The sequence below is a fragment of the Colius striatus genome, chromosome 9 (genome assembly GCF_028858725.1).
Source record: "Colius striatus isolate bColStr4 chromosome 9, bColStr4.1.hap1, whole genome shotgun sequence".
NCBI lineage: Eukaryota > Metazoa > Chordata > Aves > Coliiformes > Coliidae > Colius > Colius striatus.
This window is the reverse complement of record NC_084767.1, coordinates 83,682-102,436: the sequence shown is the minus strand read 5'-3', so window position 1 is coordinate 102,436 and position 18,755 is coordinate 83,682. Positions and strand designations below refer to the sequence as shown.

At 58.2% G+C, this 18,755-nt stretch overlaps 1 protein-coding gene across 1 annotated transcript; it reads right to left on the bottom strand.

The window, feature by feature from the left end:
* Positions 1 to 504: 504 nt before the first annotated feature.
* On the bottom strand, positions 505 to 18,537 carry LOC133626085 (leucine-rich repeat-containing protein 14-like). Its single transcript, XM_062002717.1, is given in 8 exon segments — positions 505 to 799; positions 802 to 1,133; positions 2,112 to 2,227; positions 2,229 to 2,510; positions 14,655 to 14,739; positions 15,327 to 15,463; positions 15,547 to 15,626; positions 18,519 to 18,537. Coding segments are annotated over 8 exon segments (1,239 nt in total). The 3' UTR covers positions 505 to 611.
* Between the last annotated feature and the right edge of the window lie 218 nt (positions 18,538 to 18,755).

The following is an 18,755-nucleotide window of genomic DNA, read 5'->3' as shown; positions in this document are numbered from 1 at the left end:
TAAATGAGGGTACCTGAGGCAAAGGTTCAGTCTGCAGAGAACGAGGCTCAGAGGAGACCTGATCACTCTGACTCCCTGGCTGTGGCTGAGAGGGTCGGTCTCTGCTCCCAAGTTAAAAGCTACAGGCCAAGAGGAAAGGGGCTCAGGGTGCCCCAGGGGAGGTTGAGGCTGGAGCTGAGGCAGAACTGTTTCCCTGAGAGGGGTGTCAGCCCCTGTGCCAGGCTGCCCAGGGAGCTGGGGGAGTGCCCAGCCCTGGAGGGGTCCCAGAGCCGTGGGGCTGAGGTGCTTGAGGGCCGTGGCTCAGTGGTGCCTGTGGCACTGTGGGGTCAGGGTTGGACTCCAGCAGCTCAAAGGGCTTTTCCCTCTGTAATGATTCTCTGGTCAGTGCCCTGTGTGCCAGAACAGCAGCCAGCTCTCTCCTTGGTCCATTAAAAGCAGAAGAGCTCCATCCCCTCCGCTGAGCTCTGCCACTTCCTCCTGCCAAGCATCCCAGGAGGACTTGGGTTAATCGGGCAAGGTGGGGTTGGCTTTAATGAACTCACCATAACCGAGTGGCACAGCCCAGAGCCCGGCACAGCGCCCCGAGGTGAAGCTTCCCTGGGGGGGGGATGCTACAAGCTGAAGTAGTCGATGGCTCCGTAGCGCTGGAGGCTGGTCGCCCACACGGCGTCTGCTCTACCCGCGCTCGCCAGCAGCCGGCACAGCTCCGCCGGGAAACCCTCCTCCCCCTGCGTGGGGGTGTGGTGGCCGGAGCCCCGCGGCGGCTGCGAGTAGCCCACGAGGCGCAGGTCGGGCAGGGCCGGGCCAGGCCGCCCAGCGCCGCCGCGCTCAGGGGGGTGCCGAGGAGACCGAGGCAGCGCAGGCAGCGGCAGCGGCGCAGCGCCGGCAGCAGCAGCTCCAGCTCCGCGTCCCCCAGCTGACACTCCAGCAGCTCCAGCTGCAGCAGCGAGCACGAAGCGGCTTCCAGCAGCGTCCGCAAGGGTTGCAGGAGGCTGGGGGACGTGAGGTTGTGGCCGCTCAGGTCCAGCTGGAGCAGGGAGGGCGCGTGGAGGCTCGAGGACAGGAAGATGAGGTCGGAGGGGAGCAGGCAGCAGAAGGCCAGCGCCAGACTCTCCAGGGGAGTCTGCAGCTCGCTGGGAGGACAGGATGGGGTGGCAGAGTGGGGAACCCCCAAAGCACCCCCAAACCACCACGAGGCTCCCCCACCTCCAAATCCCCTGAGGCCCTCCCCAAACCAGCCACAGACCCCTAAAACCCTGAGGCTGCCCAAATTCCACCCCCAGGATCCCCCAAAATCCCTCAGCTCCCTCAAAGTCTCCCCCAACCCCCGTGAGGTATCCCCAAACCTCCTGAGACCAGACCCCTGAGCTGAGGCAGAGCTGCTCTGGGACTCCATCTCCTCATAAGTGTAGACAGTTGCACAGTGCCAAACTGGGCAACTCCCCTAAAACCCCCTGAGCCAAGGCAGAGCTGCTGTGGGACTCCATCCCCTCTTAAATCTTTGCCCACAGGGTGTAGACAGTTCCCCAATGCCAAACCCCAACCCCAAAACACCCTGAGGCTGCCCAAAACATCTTCAGGCACCCCAAACCCCTCTTTTATGCCTCCCCTGAGCCGAGGCAGAGCTGCTGTGGGACTCCATCCCCTCTTAAATCTTTGCCCAAGGGGCAAATGCCAAACCTTCCAAACCTTCCCCCCAAAACACCCTGAGCCCCCCCAAAACCCCCTGAGACCAGCCCCCTGAGGTGAGGCACAGCTGCTGTGGGACTCCCATCTCCTCTTAAATCTTTGCCCACGGGGCAAATGCCAAACCTTCCCCCCAAAACCCCCTGAGACCAGCCCCCTGAGCTGAGGCAGAGCTGCTGTGGGACTCCATCCCCTCTTAAATCTTTGCTCACAGGGCAAATGCCAAACCTTCCAAACCCTCTCCCCAAAACCCCCTGAGACCAACCCCTGAGGTAGTGCAGAGCTACTGTTGGACTCCAGCCCCTCTTAAATCTGCCCCCACAGGGTGTGGGTGATACCCCAATGCCACCCCCCCCACACACACACATTCCCTCCCGCTGCAGCGTGTGAAGGTTTTGGAGTCCCTCCCCCAGCGGGCAGCTTACCCCAGGAGCTGCCTGAGTCTCCCAGAAAGCCTGGAGGAGTACAAATCGAGTTCCTTGAGGGCAGGCAGGGCCCGGAGGTGAGCGGCCAAGCAGCGGATGCCGGCGTCCGTGCCCGGGGGCCGTGCGGCGCACGTCCACGTTGCTGTAGGGCAGCTTGAGGCTGCGCAGCGCGGGGAAGCGGCTGAGGTGAGGCAGCACTGCGCACAGCCCCGCCAGCCCCAGGTTGTTGAAGCATAAAACAACTCTGCGGACGGCAGCAGGCTCCAGGGAGTCCAGCAGGGAGACGACGGTGGAGACGGAGAGCTCCTCGGCGTGGAAGTCGCGGCAGAGCAGGCGCAGGGGGGCGCAGGGCGAGCGGAGGGCGGCGCGCAGCAATAGGCGCGTAGCAATAGGGCACCCCTAAGCCAGCCCCCATCAATAGGGCATCCTATAGCACCCCTAAGCCAGCTCCCATCAATAGGGCATCCTGTAGCACCCCTAAGCCAGCCCCCATCAATAGGGCATCCTATAGCACCCCTAAGCCAGCCCCCATCAATAGGGCATCCTATAGCACCCCTAAGCCAGCCCCCATCAATAGGGCATCCTATAGCACCCCTAACCCAGCCCCCATCAATAGGGCATCCTATAGCACCCCTAACCCAGCCCCCATCAATAGGGCATCCTGTAGCACCCCTAACCCAGACCCCATCAATAGGGCATCTTAGAGCACCCCTAACCCAGACCCCATCAATAGGGCATCCTATAGCACCCCTAACCCAGACCCCATCAATAGGGCATCCTATAGCACCCCTAACCCAGACCCCATCAATAGGGCATCCTATAGCACCCCTAACCCAGACCCCATCAATAGGGCATCCTATAGCACCCCTAAGCCAGCCCCCATCAATAGGGCATCCTATAGCACCCCTAACCCAGCCCCCATCAATAGGGCATCCTATAGCACCCCTAAGCCAGCCCCCATCAATAGGGCATCCTATAGCACCCCTAACCCAGCCCCCATCAATAGGGCATCCTGTAGCACCCCTAACCCAGACCCCATCAATAGGGCATCTTAGAGCACCCCTAACCCAGACCCCATCAATAGGGCATCCTATAGCACCCCTAACCCAGACCCCATCAATAGGGCATCCTATAGCACCCCTAACCCAGCCCTCTATCTATAGGGCATCCTATAGCACCCCTAAGCCAGCCCCCATCAATAGGGCATCCTATAGCACCCCTAACCCAGACCCCATCAATAGGGCATCCTATAGCACCCCTAAGCCAGCCCCCATCAATAGGGCATCCTATAGCACCCCTAACCCAGCCCCCATCAATAGGGCATCCTATAGCACCCCTAAGCCAGCCCCCATCAATAGGGCATCCTATAGCACCCCTAACCCAGCCCCCATCAATAGGGCATCCTGTAGCACCCCTAACCCAGACCCCATCAATAGGGCATCTTAGAGCACCCCTAACCCAGACCCCATCAATAGGGCATCCTATAGCACCCCTAACCCAGACCCCATCAATAGGGCATCCTATAGCACCCCTAACCCAGCCCTCTATCTATAGGGCATCCTATAGCACCCCTAAGCCAGCCCCCATCAATAGGGCATCCTATAGCACCCCTAACCCAGCTCCCATCAATAGGGCATCCTATAGCACCCCTAACCCAGCCCCCATCAATAGGGCATCCTGTAGCACCCCTAACCCAGACCCCATCAATAGGGCATCTTAGAGCACCCCTAACCCAGACCCCATCAATAGGGCATCCTATAGCACCCCTAACCCAGACCCCATCAATAGGGCATCCTATAGCACCCCTAACCCAGACCCCATCAATAGGGCATCCTATAGCACCCCTAACCCAGACCCCATCAATAGGGCATCCTATAGCACCCCTAAGCCAGCCCCCATCAATAGGGCATCCTATAGCACCCCTAACCCAGCCCCCATCAATAGGGCATCCTATAGCACCCCTAAGCCAGCCCCCATCAATAGGGCATCCTATAGCACCCCTAACCCAGCCCCCATCAATAGGGCATCCTGTAGCACCCCTAACCCAGACCCCATCAATAGGGCATCTTAGAGCACCCCTAACCCAGACCCCATCAATAGGGCATCCTATAGCACCCCTAACCCAGACCCCATCAATAGGGCATCCTATAGCACCCCTAACCCAGCCCTCTATCTATAGGGCATCCTATAGCACCCCTAAGCCAGCCCCCATCAATAGGGCATCCTATAGCACCCCTAACCCAGACCCCATCAATAGGGCATCCTATAGTACCCCTAAGCCAGCCCCCATCAATAGGGCATCCTATAGCACCCCTAACCCAGCCCCCATCAATAGGGCATCCTATAGCACCCCTAACCCAGCCCCCATCAATAGGGCATCCTATAGCACCCCTAACCCAGCCCCCATCAATAGGGCATCCTGTAGCACCCCTAACCCAGACCCCATCAATAGGGCATCTTAGAGCACCCCTAACCCAGACCCCATCAATAGGGCATCCTATAGCACCCCTAACCCAGACCCCATCAATAGGGCATCCTATAGCACCCCTAACCCAGCCCTCTATCTATAGGGCATCCTATAGCACCCCTAAGCCAGCCCCCATCAATAGGGCATCCTATAGCACCCCTAACCCAGCTCCCATCAATAGGGCATCCTATAGCACCCCTAAGCCAGCCCCCATCAATAGGGCATCCTGTAGCACCCCTAATCCAGACCCCATCAATAGGGCATCCTATAGCACCCCTAACCCAGCCCCCATCAATAGGGCATCCTGTAGCACCCCTAACCCAGACCCCATCAATAGGGCATCTTAGAGCACCCCTAACCCAGACCCCATCAATAGGGCATCCTATAGCACCCCTAAGCCAGCCCCCATCAATAGGGCATCCTATAGCACCCCTAACCCAGCCCTCTATCTATAGGGCATCCTATAGCACCCCTAAGCCAGCCCCCATCAATAGGGCATCCTATAGCACCCCTAACCCAGCTCCCATCAATAGGGCATCCTATAGCACCCCTAAGCCAGCCCCCATCAATAGGGCATCCTGTAGCACCCCTAATCCAGACCCCATCAATAGGGCATCTTAGAGCACCCCTAACCCAGACCCCATCAATAGGGCATCTTAGAGCACCCCTAAGCCAGCCCCCATCAATAGGGCATCCTATAGCACCCCTAACCCAGACCCCATCAATAGGGCATCCTATAGCACCCCTAAGCCAGCCCCCATCAATAGGGCATCCTATAGCACCCCTAACCCAGACCCCATCAATAGGGCATCTTAGAGCACCCCTAACCCAGACCCCATCAATAGGGCATCTTAGAGCACCCCTAACCCAGCTCTTTATCTATAGGGCATCCTATAGCACCTCTAATCCAGCCCCCCATCAATAGGGCACCCCACAGCACCCCTAGATCTGCACCTCATCAATAGGGTACCCCTAACCCAGCCCTCTCTCAATAGGACCTCCCATAGCACTCCTAAACCTATCCCCCATTAATAGGGCACCCTATAGCACTCCTAACCCAGCTCCCCATCAATAGGGAACTCCAGGGCAGGACCCCTCTTAATGAGGGGTACCCCCAGCACCCCATAAAGGAAGCCTACAGCAGGATCTCCAACACCCCCCTTCCCTCCCTGGGCCCCCCTGTGCTGCCCTCACACCCCTCGACCCCCCTCAGCTGCCCTCACCCCCCCTCGATCCCCAGGGTCCCCTTCAGCTGCCCTCACCCCCCCCAATCCCCGGGGTCCCCTTCATCTGCCCTCAATCCCCCAGTCCCTGGGGACCCCTTCAGCTGCCCTCACGCCCCCCAATCCCCGAGGCCCCCCTCAGCTGCCCTCACGCCCCCCCAATCTCCGGGGTCCCCTTCAGCTGCCCTCAACCCCCTAATCCCCGGGGTCTCCCTCAGCTGCCCTCACGCCCCCCAATCCCCGGGGACCCCTCAGCTGCCCTCACGCCCCCCTATCCCCGGGATCCCCCTCAGCTGCCCTCACGCCCCCAATCCCTGAGGCCCCCCTCAGCTGCCCTCACGCCCCCCAATCCCCGGGATCCCCCTCAGCTGCCCTCACGCCCCCAGTCCCCGGGGACCCCTCAGCTCCCCTCACGCCCCCCCAATCCCCGGGATCCCCCTCAGCTGCCCTCACGCCCCCCCAATCCCCGGGGACCCCTCAGCTGCCCTCACCCCCCACAATCCCCGGGGACCCCTCAGCTGCCCTCACCCCCCACAATCCCCGGGGACCCCTCAGCTCACCTCCCGCCCGCCGCCCCGCTCCCGCCGGGCCCCTCACGGCCGCGCTTCCAGGCATGCGCACTGCACCCCGGCACCGCCCCTCCGCCAATAAGAGCGAGAGTTTCACCACGGAAGGCGGGCCCGGCGTCGTTACTAGGTGCCGCCTGCCATCCTCGCCCGCCCATTGGCTGCCGCCGTGTCTGTCATCGCTTCCTCCCTTCTTATTGGCTGAAGGGCGGCGGCAGCGGGAAGTTCGATCTGAGCCCCAGACGCTGCGGTCCCTGCGCGGCTCCGGGAGGTCTCGGATCCCCCCGGGCCGGGGAACGGCCCCGCTCCGCACGCCATGGAGCGGCAGCGGGAGGTCAAGGCCCTGCTGAAGAGCTGGGAAGCGGCTTTTCTCCGGGAGCAGCGGAGGAAGCCCGGCCAGGTGCCCGCTGCGGGGGGCGGGGATGGGGAGGGGCGGCGGGGCAAAGTGGGGTTTTAATGGGGTTCTGAGGGGAAAGGTGGAGTTTTGAGAGGAAAAGTGAGGGGTTTTGTGAATTTCTGAGGAGCAAGTGGGAATTGGGAGGAGCTTGGAGGGGAAAAGTGGGGTTTTGGTGGAGTGTTGAGGGGAAAAGTGGGGGTTTGGTGGATTTCTGAGATACAAGTGCGATTTTAGTGGAGCTCTGAGGGGAAAAGTGGGGGTTTTGTGGAGTGTTGAGAAGAAAAGGGGTTTTACTGGAGTTCTGAGTGAACAAGTGGCGATTTGGAGGATTTTTGAGTCTAAAGGTAAGTTTTTGGTGCGGTTCTGAGGGGAAAAATGGGTTTGGGCAGAGTTTTGAGGGCAACAGTGGGTTTTACTGGAGTTTTGAGGGGAAAAGTGGGGGTTTGGTGGGGTTTTGAGGGGAAAAGTGTTTTACTGTGGGGTTCTGAGGGGAATAAAGGTTTTTGTAGAGCTTTAAGGAGAAAAGAGTGGGGTTGGTGGTCTGCTGAGGGGGAACAGTGGAGATTGGTGGGGTTCTGAGGGGAAAAGTGCGGGCTTGGTGGAGTCTGGAGTGGAAAGGTGGAGGTTCGGTGGGGTTTTGAGGGTGAAAGTGGGTTTTTGATGGGGTTCTGAGGGGAAAAGTGGAGTTTTGGTGGAGTTTTGAGAGGAAAAGAGGGGAGTTTGTGAATTTCTGAGGAACAAGTGGGAATTGGGAGGAGCTTGGAGGGGAAAAGTGGGGTTTTGGTGGAGTGTTGAGGGGAAAAGTAGGGGTTTGGTGGATTTCTGAGATACAAGTGCGATTTTAGTGGAGCTCTGAGGGGAAAAGTGGGGGTTTTGTGGAGTGTTGAGAAGAAAAGGGGTTTTAGTGGAGTTCTGAGTGAACAAGTGGCGATTTGGAGGATTTTTGAGGGTAAAAGTAAGTTTTTGATGTGGTTCTGAGGGGAAAAATGGATTTTGGCAGAGTTTTGAGGGCAAAAGTGGAGGGTTTGTGGACTTCTGAGGAACAAGTGGGAATTTGGAGGAGCTTTGAGGGTATAAATGAAGTTTTGGTGGAGTTTTCAGATGAAAAGTGGAGTTTTGGTGGAGTGTTGAGGGAAAAAGTGGGGTTTTGGTAGAGCTTGGAGTGAAAAAGTGGGGGGTTGGTGGGTTTTTGAGGGTAAAAGTGGGGTTTTGGTGGGGTTTTGAGGGGAAAATGGGTTTTTTGTAGAGTTTTAAGGAGAAAAGAGTGGGATTGGTGGTCTGCTGAGGGGGAACAGTGGAGATTGGTGGGGTTCTGAGGGGAAAAGTGCAGGCTTGGTGGAGTCTGGAGTGGAAAAGTGGAGGTTCGGTGGGGTTTTGAGGGCGAAATTGGGTTTTTGATGGGGTTCTGAGGGGAAAAGTGGAGTTTTGGTGGAGTTTTCAGATGAAAAGTGGGGTTTTTTGTGGAGTGTTGAGAAGAACAGTGGGTTTTACTGGAGTTTGGAGTGAAAAAGTGGGGATTTGATGAATTTTTGAGAGTAAAAGTAGGTTTTCGGTGTGGATCTGAGGTGAAAATGAGTTTTTGTGGGGTTTTAAGGGGAAAAGTAAGGTTCTGGTGGAGTGTTGAGGGCAAAAGTGGGGTTTTGGTGAGATTCTGAGAGGAAAGAATTGGGTTTTGATGGTGTTGTGGGGAGAAAGTGGGATTGTGGTGTAGTCTTGAGAGGAAAACTGGGTTTTGGCAGAGTTTTGAGGGCAAAAGTGGGGGATTTGTGGACTTCTGAGGAACAAGTGGGAATTAGGAGGAACTTTGAGGGGGAAAGTGAAGTTTTGGTGGAGTGTTGAGGGAAAAAGTGGGGTTTTGGTGGAGCTTGGAGTTAAAATTGGCTGTTCAATGGGTTTTTGAGGGCGAAAGTGGATTTTTGATGGGATTCTGAGGGGGAAAATGGATTTTTTGGTGGAGTTTTAAGTGGAAAAGTGGAGGTTTGAGAAGAAAAGTGGGGATTTGGTGGACTTAAGAGGAACAAGTGGGATTTTGGAGGAGCTTTGAGGGGAAAAGTGGAGTTTTGGTGGGGTTTTTAGATTAAAAGTGTGGGTTTGGTGTATTTTTAAGGGCAAATGTGGGATTTTGTGGACTTTGGAGTGGTAAGGTGTGGGTTTGGTGGATATTTGGGGCAAAAGCGGGGTGTCTTGTGGTTCTGAGGGAAAAAGAGAGGGTTTGGTGGTCCACTGAAAGGAAAATGAGTTTTTGTGGAGTTTTAAGGGGAAAAGTGGGGTTTTGGTGGGGTTTTAAGATGAAAAATGCAGTTTTGGTGGAGTTTTCAGATGAAAAGTGGAGTTTTGGCTGCCCTCACGCCCCCCCAATCTCCGGGGTCCCCTTCAGCTGCCCACACCCCCCCCAATCCCTGGGGTCCCCTTCAGCTGCCCTCACGCCCCCCCAATTCCCGGGATCCCCCTCAGCTACCCACACACTCCCCCAATCCCTGAGGCCCCCCTCAGCTGCCCTCACGCCCCCCAATCCCCGGGGACCCCTCAGCTGCCCTCACGCCCCCAATCCCGGGGGACCCCTCAGCTGCCCTCACGCCCCCCAATCCTCGGGATCCCCCTCAGCTGCCCTCACGCCCCCCAGTCCCCGGGGACCCCTCAGCTGCCCTCACGCCCCCCAGTCCCCGGGGACCCCTCAGCTGCCCTCACGCCCCCAATCCCGGGGGACCCCTCAGCTGCCCTCACGCCCCCCAATCCTCGGGATCCCCCTCAGCTGCCCTCACGCCCCCCAGTCCCCGGGGACCCCTCAGCTGCCCTCACGCCCCCCAGTCCCCGGGGACCCCTCAGCTCACCTCCCGCCCGCCGCCCCGCTCCCGCCGGGCCCCTCACGGCCGCGCTTCCAGGCATGCGCACTGCACCCCGGCACCGCCCCTCCGCCAATCAGAGCGAGAGTTTCACCACGGAAGGCGGGCCCGGCGTCGTTACTAGGTGCCGCCTGCCATCCTCGCCCGCCCATTGGCTGCCGCCGTGTCTGTCATCGCTTCCTCCCTTCTTATTGGCTGAAGGGCGGCGGCAGCGGGAAGTTCGATCTGAGCCCCAGACGCTGCGGTCCCTGCGCGGCTCCGGGAGGTCTCGGATCCCCCCCGGGCCGGGGAACGGCCCCGCTCCGCACGCCATGGAGCGGCAGCGGGAGGTCAAGGCCCTGCTGAAGAGCTGGGAAGCGGCTTTTCTCCGGGAGCAGCGGAGGAAGCCCGGCCAGGTGCCCGCTGCGGGGGGCGGGGATGGGGAGGGGCGGCGGGGCAAAGTGGGGTTTTAATGGGGTTCTGAGGGGAAAGGTGGAGTTTTGAGAGGAAAAGTGAGGGGTTTTGTGAATTTCTGAGGAGCAAGTGGGAATTGGGAGGAGCTTGGAGGGGAAAAGTGGGGGTTTGGTGGAGGTTTGAGGGGAAAAGTGTTTTACTGTGGGGTTCTGAGGGGAATAAAGGTTTTTGTAGAGCTTTAAGGAGAAAAGAGTGGGGTTGGTGGTCTGCTGAGGGGGAACAGTGGAGATTGGTGGGGTTCTGAGGGGAAAAGTGCGGGCTTGGTGGAGTCTGGAGTGGAAAGGTGGAGGTTCGGTGGGGTTTTGAGGGCGAAAGTGGGTTTTTGATGGGGTTCTGAGGGGAAAAGTGGAGTTTTGGTGGAGTGTTGAGGGGAAAAGTGGGGGTTTGTTGGATTTCTGAGATACAAGTGCGATTTTAGTGGAGCTCTGAGGGGAAAAGTGGGGGTTTTGTGGAGTGTTGAGAAGAAAAGGGGTTTTACTGGAGTTCTGAGTGAACAAGTGGCGATTTGGAGGATTTTTGAGGGTAAAGGTAAGTTTTTGGTGCGGTTCTGAGGGGAAAAATGGGTTTGGGCAGAGTTTTGAGGGCAACAGTGGGTTTTACTGGAGTTTTGAGGGGAAAAGTGGGGGTTTGGTGGAGTTTTGAGGGGAAAAGTGTTTTACTGTGGGGTTCTGAGGGGAATAAAGGTTTTTGTAGAGCTTTAAGGAGAAAAGAGTGCGGTTGGTGGTCTGCTGAGGGGGAACAGTGGAGATTGGTGGGGTTCTGAGGGGAAAAGTGGAGTTTTGGTGGAGTGTTGAGGGGAAAAGTGGGTTTTTTTTGTGGAGTGTTGAGAAGAACAGTGGGTTTTACTGGAGTTTGGAATGAAAAAGTGGGGGTTTTGGTGGAGTGTTGAGGGGAAAAGGGGTTTTAGTGGAGTTTGGAGTGAAAAAGTGGCGATTTGGTGGATTTTTGAGGGTAAAAGTAGGTTTTTGGTGTGGTTCTGAGGGGAAAAATGGGTTTTGGTGGAGTTTTAAGGAGAAAAGAGTGGGGTTGGTTGTCTGGTGAGGGGGAACAGTGGAGATTGGTGGGGTTCTGAGGGGAAAAGTGCGGGCTTGGTGGAGTCTGGAGTTGAAAAGTGGAGGTTCGGTGGGGTTTTGAGGGCGAAAGTGGGTTTTTGATGGGGTTCTGAGGGGAAAAGTGGAGTTTTGGTGGAGTTTTGAGAGGAAAAGAGGGGAGTTTGTGAATTTCTGAGGAACAAGTGGGAATTGGGAGGAGCTTGGAGGGGAAAAGTGGGGTTTTGGTGGAGTGTTGAGGGGAAAAGTAGGGGTTTGGTGGATTTCTGAGATACAAGTGCGATTTTAGTGGAGCTCTGAGGGGAAAAGTGGGGTTTTTGTGGAGTGTTGAGAAGAAAAGGGGTTTTAGTGGAGTTCTGAGTGAACAAGTGGCGATTTGGAGGATTTTTGAGGGTAAAAGTAAGTTTTTGATGTGGTTCTGAGGGGAAAAATGGATTTTGGCAGAGTTTTGAGGGCAAAAGTGGAGGGTTTGTGGACTTCTGAGGAACAAGTGGGAATTTGGAGGAGCTTTGAGGGTATAAATGAAGTTTTGGTGGAGTTTTCAGATGAAAAGTGGAGTTTTGGTGGAGTGTTGAGGGAAAAAGTGGGGTTTTGGTAGAGCTTGGAGTGAAAAAGTGGGGGGTTGGTGGGTTTTTGAGGGTAAAAGTGGGGGTTTTGGTGGGGTTTTGAGGGGAAAATGGGATTTTTGTAGAGTTTCAAGGAGAAAAGAGTGGGATTGGTGGTCTGCTGAGGGGGAACAGTGGAGATTGGTGGGGTTCTGAGGGGAAAAGTGCAGGCTTGGTGGAGTCTGGAGTGGAAAAGTGGAGGTTCGGTGGGGTTTTGAGGGCGAAATTGGGTTTTTGATGGGGTTCTGAGGGGAAAAGTGGAGTTTTGGTGGAGTTTTCAGATGAAAAGTGGGGTTTTTTGCGGAGTGTTGAGAAGAACAGTGGGTTTTACTGGAGTTTGGAGTGAAAAAGTGGGGATTTGATGAATTTTTGAGAGTAAAAGTAGGTTTTCGGTGTGGATCTGAGGTGAAAATGAGTTTTTGTGGGGTTTTAAGGGGAAAAGTAAGGTTCTGGTGGAGTGTTGAGGGCAAAAGTGGGGTTTTGGTGAGATTCTGAGAGGAAAGAATTGGGTTTTGATGGTGTTGTGGGGAGAAAGTGGGATTGTGGTGTAGTCTTGAGAGGAAAACTGGGTTTTGGCAGAGTTTTGAGGGCAAAAGTGGGGGATTTGTGGACTTCTGAGGAACAAGTGGGAATTAGGAGGAACTTTGAGGGGGAAAGTGAAGTTTTGGTGGAGTGTTGAGGGAAAAAGTGGGGTTTTGGTGGAGCTTGGAGTTAAAATTGGCTGTTCAATGGGTTTTTGAGGGCGAAAGTGGATTTTTGATGGGATTCTGAGGGGGAAAATGGATTTTTTGGTGGAGTTTTAAGTGGAAAAGTGGAGGTTTGAGAAGAAAAGTTGGGATTTGGTGGACTTAAGAGGAACAAGTGGGATTTTGGAGGAGCTTTGAGGGGAAAAGTGGAGTTTTGGTGGGGTTTTTAGATTAAAAGTGTGGGTTTGGTGTATTTTTAAGGGCAAATGTGGGATTTTGTGGACTTTGGAGTGGTAAGGTGTGGGTTTGGTGGATATTTGGGGCAAAAGCGGGGTGTCTTGTGGTTCTGAGGGAAAAAGAGAGGGTTTGGTGGTCCACTGAAAGGAAAATGAGTTTTTGTGGAGTTTTAAGGGGAAAAGTGGGGTTTTGGTGGGGTTTTAAGATGAAAAATGCAGTTTTGGTGGAGTTTTCAGATGAAAAGTGGAGTTTTGGCTGCCCTCACGCCCCCCCAATCTCCGGGGTCCCCTTCAGCTGCCCTCACGCCCCCCCAATCCCCGGGGACCCCTCAGCTGCCCTCACCCCCCCCAATCCCTGAGGCCCCCCTTCAGCTGCCCTCACGCCCCCCAATCCCCGGGATCCCCCTCAGCTGCCCTCACGCCCCCAGTCCTCGGGGACCCCTCAGCTGCCCTCACGCCCCCCAGTCCCCGGGGACCCCTCAGCTGCCCTCACCCCGCCCTAATCCCCGGAGACCCCTCAGCTGCCCTCACGCCCCCCAGTCCCCGGGGACCCCTCAGCTGCCCTCACGCCCCCCAGTCCCCGGGGACCCCTCAGCTGCCCTCACGCCCCCAGTCCCCGGGGACCCCTCAGCTGCCCTCACGCCCCCAGTCCCCGGGGACCCCTCAGCTCACCTCCCGCCCGCCGCCCCGCTCCCGCCGGGCCCCTCACGGCCGCGCTTCCAGGCATGCGCACTGCACCCCGGCACCGCCCCTCCGCCAATCAGAGCGAGAGTTTCACCACGGAAGGCGGGCCCGGCGTCGTTACTAGGTGCCGCCTGCCATCCTCGCCCGCCCATTGGCTGCCGCCGTGTCTGTCATCGCTTCCTCCCTTCTTATTGGCTGAAGGGCGGCGGCAGCGGGAAGTTCGATCTGAGCCCCAGACGCTGCGGTCCCTGCGCGGCTCCGGGAGGTGGAGTTTTCAGATGAAAAGTGGAGTTTTGGTGGAGTGTTGAGGGGAAAAGTGTGGTTTTAGTGGACCTTGGAGTGAAAAAGTGGAGATTTGGTGGGTTTTTGAGGGCAAAAGTGCGTTTTTTGTGGGATTCTGAGGAGAAAAAGGTTTTTTTGTAGAGTTTTAAGGAGAAAAGAGGGACGTTGGAGTTCTGCTGAGTTGGAAAAGATGCAGATTGGTGGGGTTCTGAGGCACCAGTGGGATTTTGGGGGAGCTTTGAGGGGAAAAGTGGAGTTTTGTTGGTGTTTTCAGATGACAAGTGTGGTTTTAGTGGATTTTGGAGTGAAAAAGTGGGGGGTTGGTGGATATTTGAGGGCAAAGGTGGGTTTTTGATGGGGTTCTGAGGGGAAGATGGGTTTTTGTGGAGTGTTGAGGGGAAAAGTGGTGCTTTGGTGGGGTTCTGACGAAAAAGTTGGGCTTTGGTGTAGTTTTGAGGGGAAAAGTGAGCTTTTTGTGAGTTCTGAAGGGAAATGTTGGGGTTTGGTGGAGTTTTAAGGGGGAAAAAGTGGGATTTTGGTGGAGTTCTGAGGGGAAAATTGGGGAGGTGATTTGAGGGAAAAAAAGTAGTGTTTTTGTGGTGGTGTTTGGACAAAAAGATAGAATATTGGGGTTTTGGTGGTGAAATCTCTACCAGGAGGCTGCAGTGAGCTGGAGGTCGGTCTCTGCTCCCAGCTAGTGAGTGACGGGCCAAGAGGAAAGGGGCTCAGGGTGCCCCAGGGGAGGCTGAGGCTGGAGCTGAGGCAGAACTGTTTCCCTGAGAGGGGTGTCAGCCCCTGTGCCAGGCTGCCCAGGGAGCTGGGGGAGTGCCCAGCCCTGGAGGGACCCCAAAGCCCTGGAGCTGAGGTGCTGAGGGCTGTGGGTCAGTGGTGGCCGTGGCAGGGTGAGGGCTCAGGGCTGGGCTCCAGCAGCTCAAAGGGCTTTTCTAACTCAAATGATTCTGTGGTTTGCTCCCTGCAGCTGTGGCATCATCACAGATGCCAGTCCTGGGTCGCTCAGCACCATCTGCTGCCACAGCCTCCGCGGCCGCTACGTCACCGTCACCATCCTGGGCCGGGAGGAGCAGTTCACTCTCTGTGAGGTCGAGGTCTACACTGTCCACCCCGAGCCATGAGGGGCTTTTAAGGGGGACAAGGTGAGGAGTTTCCCCCCCGGCACCAGGACCCTCTGACATCAGATGCCCCTGGAGGCTCCCTGTCGTCAGAACCACCCTAATAAACATCCCCACGGGGCCTCTTTGTGCATCACCATCCCCATCCCATAGGCTCCAGAGGACCATGGCATCACCATCCCCACCCCGTGGGCTCCACAGGACCATGGCATCACCATCCCCACCCCGTGGGCTCCACAGAACCATGGCATCACCATCCCCACCCCGTGGGCTCCACAGAACCATGGCATCACCATCCCCACCCCGTGGGCTCCACAGAACCATGGCATCACCATCCCCACCCCGTGGGCTCCACAGGACCATGGCATCACCATCCCCATCCCATAGGCTCCAGAGGACCACGGCATCACCATCCCCATCCCATAGGCTCCAGAGGACCATGGCATCACCATCCCAACCCCACGGGACCTCCAGCCTCTTTCCATCACCACCCTTGAGGCCCATGGGGTTCCACCATCCTCATCCCCACTCTGTGGCTCCCCAGGACCTGTGGTGGCCACCTTGGGGTGGGGGTGGCCGTGGGAGGTCACTCACTCGCCCGTGAAGCCTTTGGAGATGGAGTGGAAGGAGGTGAGTTCCACCGAGTCCAGGTAGGGCGGCCCCATCTCTGTCAGCACCTTCCTGAAGGAGTGGAAGGCCGAACCCTCAGCATACACGTTGTCCTGGTACACCTGGAGGAGGGGGGAAACTGGTGGGGTTACCTAGATGTTGGGGTCCACCTCACATACCCCCCGAGTCTGAGGGTCCCACTCACCTCGTCAGCCATGAGGAAGAGCCTCTCCTCGAAGGCGAATTTGATGACGGCCTCAATGCACTGATGGCTCTGGACCTGCCCTGGGAGGGGGGAGAAGGGGGGAGGTTGGCATAGCGGAGTGGGGGGGTCCAGTCCCACTCCCACCATGGGTTTGGGGGGCCCAGTCCTGCTCCTGATGGGTTTTGGGGGGCTCAATCCCTTTTCCTGATAGGTTTGGGGGCCCAGTCTTGCTCCCTATGGGTTTGGGGTATGGGCTCAGCCCCACTCCTGATGGGTTTTAGGGGACTCAGTCTAGTTTCCCATGGGTATGGGGGGGCTTAGACCCCCTCTCCTGATAGGTTTGGGGGACCCAAACTGCCTCCCTATAGATTTGGGAGGAGAGTCATCCCCACTCCTGATGGATTTGGGGGGGCTTAGCCCCTGCTCCTGATGGGTTTTGGGGCCTTCACCCCACTCCTGATGGATTTGAGGGGACTCAGTCCCACTTCCTAATGGCTTTTGGAGGGTCTCAACCCAGTTCTTGGGTATGTTTTGGAGGTCTTAGTAGGACCAGTAAAGCACTGGGGGTCTCAGAATGGGACTGGGAGGGCACTGGGAGCTCACAGCCCTGGTACCAGAAGTCCCATCCCAACCTCAGGGTCCCATCCCAGCCCCAGGGTCCTATCCCCAGGGTCCCATCCCAGTCCCAGGATCCCATCCCATCCCTGATATCCCACCCCTGGGGTCCAATCCCACCCCTGGGGTCCCATCCCAGTCCCATCCCATCCCATCCCTGGGGTCCCATCCTAACCTCAGGGTCCCATCCCACCCCTGAGATCCCATCCCTGGAGTCCCATCCCATCCCTGGGGTCCCATCCCATCCCACCCCTGAAGTCCCATCCCTGGGGTCCCATCCCAACCTCAGGGTCCCATCCCACTCCTGGAGTTCCACCCCTGGGGACGCATCCCACCCCTGGGGTCCCATCCCAGTCTCATCCCACCCTGGAGTCCCATCCCAGTCCTATCCCGTCCCACCCCTGGGGTCCCATCCCACCCCTGGGGTCCCATCCCATCCCATCCCACCCCACCCCTGGGGTCCCATCCCACCCCTGGAGACTCATCCCATCCCTGTGGTCCCATCCCATCCCACCCCTGGGGTCCCAACCAGTCCCATCCCATCCCAAACCTGGGGTCCCATCCCACCCCTGGCGCCCCATCCCACCCCTGCGATCCCATCCCATCCCATCCCACCCCTGGGGACTCATCCCAACCCTGGGGTCCCATCCAGTCCCATGCCATCCCACCCCTGGGGACCCATCACATCCCATCCCACCTCTGGGGTCCGATCCCAACCCTGGGGTCCCAGCAGTCCCATCCCATCCCACCCCTGGGGTCCCATCCCACCCCTAGGGTCCCATCCCATCCCATCCCACCCCTGGGGTCCGATCCCAACCCTGGGGTCCCAGCAGTCCCATCCCATCCCACCCCTGGGGTCCCATCCCACCCCTGGGGTCCCATCCCACCCCTGGGGTCCCATCCAGTCCCATCCAATCCCATCCCATCCCAGCCCTGGGGACTCATCCCATCCCAGCCCTGGGGACTCATCCCATCCCACCCCTGGTGTCCCATCACATCCCATCCCACCCCTAGGGTCCCATCCCCTCCCAACCCTTGGGTCCCATCCAGTCCCATCCCATCCCACCCCTGGGGTCCCATCCCATCCCAACCCTGGAGACCCATCCCATCCCTGAAGTCCTATCCCTGGGGTCCCATCCCAACCTAGGGTCCCGTCCCACCCCTGGGGTCGCATCCTACCCCACCCCTGGGGTCCCATCCCATCCCTGGGTTCCCATCCCATCCCACCCCTGGGGTCCCAACCAGTCCCAACCCATCCCAAACCTGAGGTCCCATCCCATCCCACCCCTGGGGCCCCATCCCACCCCTGAGGCCCCATCCCATCCCTAGGGTCCCATCCCATCCCACCCCTGGGGTCCCATCCCACCCCTGGGGACTCATCCCATCCCTGTGGTCCCATCCCATCCCACCACTGGGGTCGCATGCCATCCCATCCCACCCCTGGGATCCCATCCAGTCCCATCCCAATCCTGGGGTCCCATCCCACCCCTGAACTCCAATCCTTGGGGTCCCATCCAAACCTCAGGGTCCAATCCCACCCCTGGGGTCCCAGCCCTGTGGTCACATCCCACCCCTGGGTTCCCATCCCAGTCCTATCCCATCCCACCCCTGAGGTCCCACCCCTGGGGTCCCATCCCAGCCCTGGTGTCCCATCCAGTCCCATCCCATTCCATCCCATCCCACCCCTTGGGTCCCATCCCACCCCTTGGGTCCCATCCCACCCCTGGGGTCCCGTCCCATCCCAACCCTGGGGTCCCATCCCATCCCACCCTTGGGGACTCATCCCACCCCTGGGGTCCCATCCCATCCAATCCCACCCCTGGGTTCCCATCCTATCCCAACCCTGGGGTCCAATCCAGTACCATCCCATCCCATTCCATCCAACCCCTGGAGTCCCATCCCACCCCTACGGACCAATCCCAACCCTGGGGTCCCATCCCACTCCACCCCTGGGGTCCCATCTCATCCCTGGGTTCCCATCCCATCCCACCCCTGGGGTCCCAAACCTGGGGTCCCATCCCATCCCACCCCTCGGGCCCCATCCCACCCCTGAGGCCCCATCCCATCCCTAGGGTCCCATCCCATCCCTGGGGTCCCATCCCATCCCACCCCTGGGGTCCCATCCCACCCCTGGAGACTCATCCCATCCCTGGGGTCCCATCCCATCCCACCCCTGGGGTCCCAACCAGTCCCATCCCATCCCACCCCTGTGGTCCCATCCCACCCCTGGCGCCCCATCCCACCCCTGGGATCCCATCCAGTCCCATTCCAATCCTGGGGTCCCATCCCACCCCTGAACTTCAATCCTCGGGGTCCCATCCAAACCTCAGGGTCCCATCCCACCCCTGGGGTCCCACCCCTGGGGTCACATTCCATCCCCGGATGGGACGCCAGGGGTCGGATGGGACTCTAGGGGTGAGATGGCACTGGATGGGACCCCAGGGGTGGGATGGGATGGGACCCCAGGGGTGGGATGGGATGGGACCCCATGGGTGGGATGAGTTTCCAGGGGTGGGATGGGATGGGACCCCAGGGGTGGCATGGGATGGGTCCCTAGGGGTGGGATGGGATGGATCCCATCTCATCCCACCCCT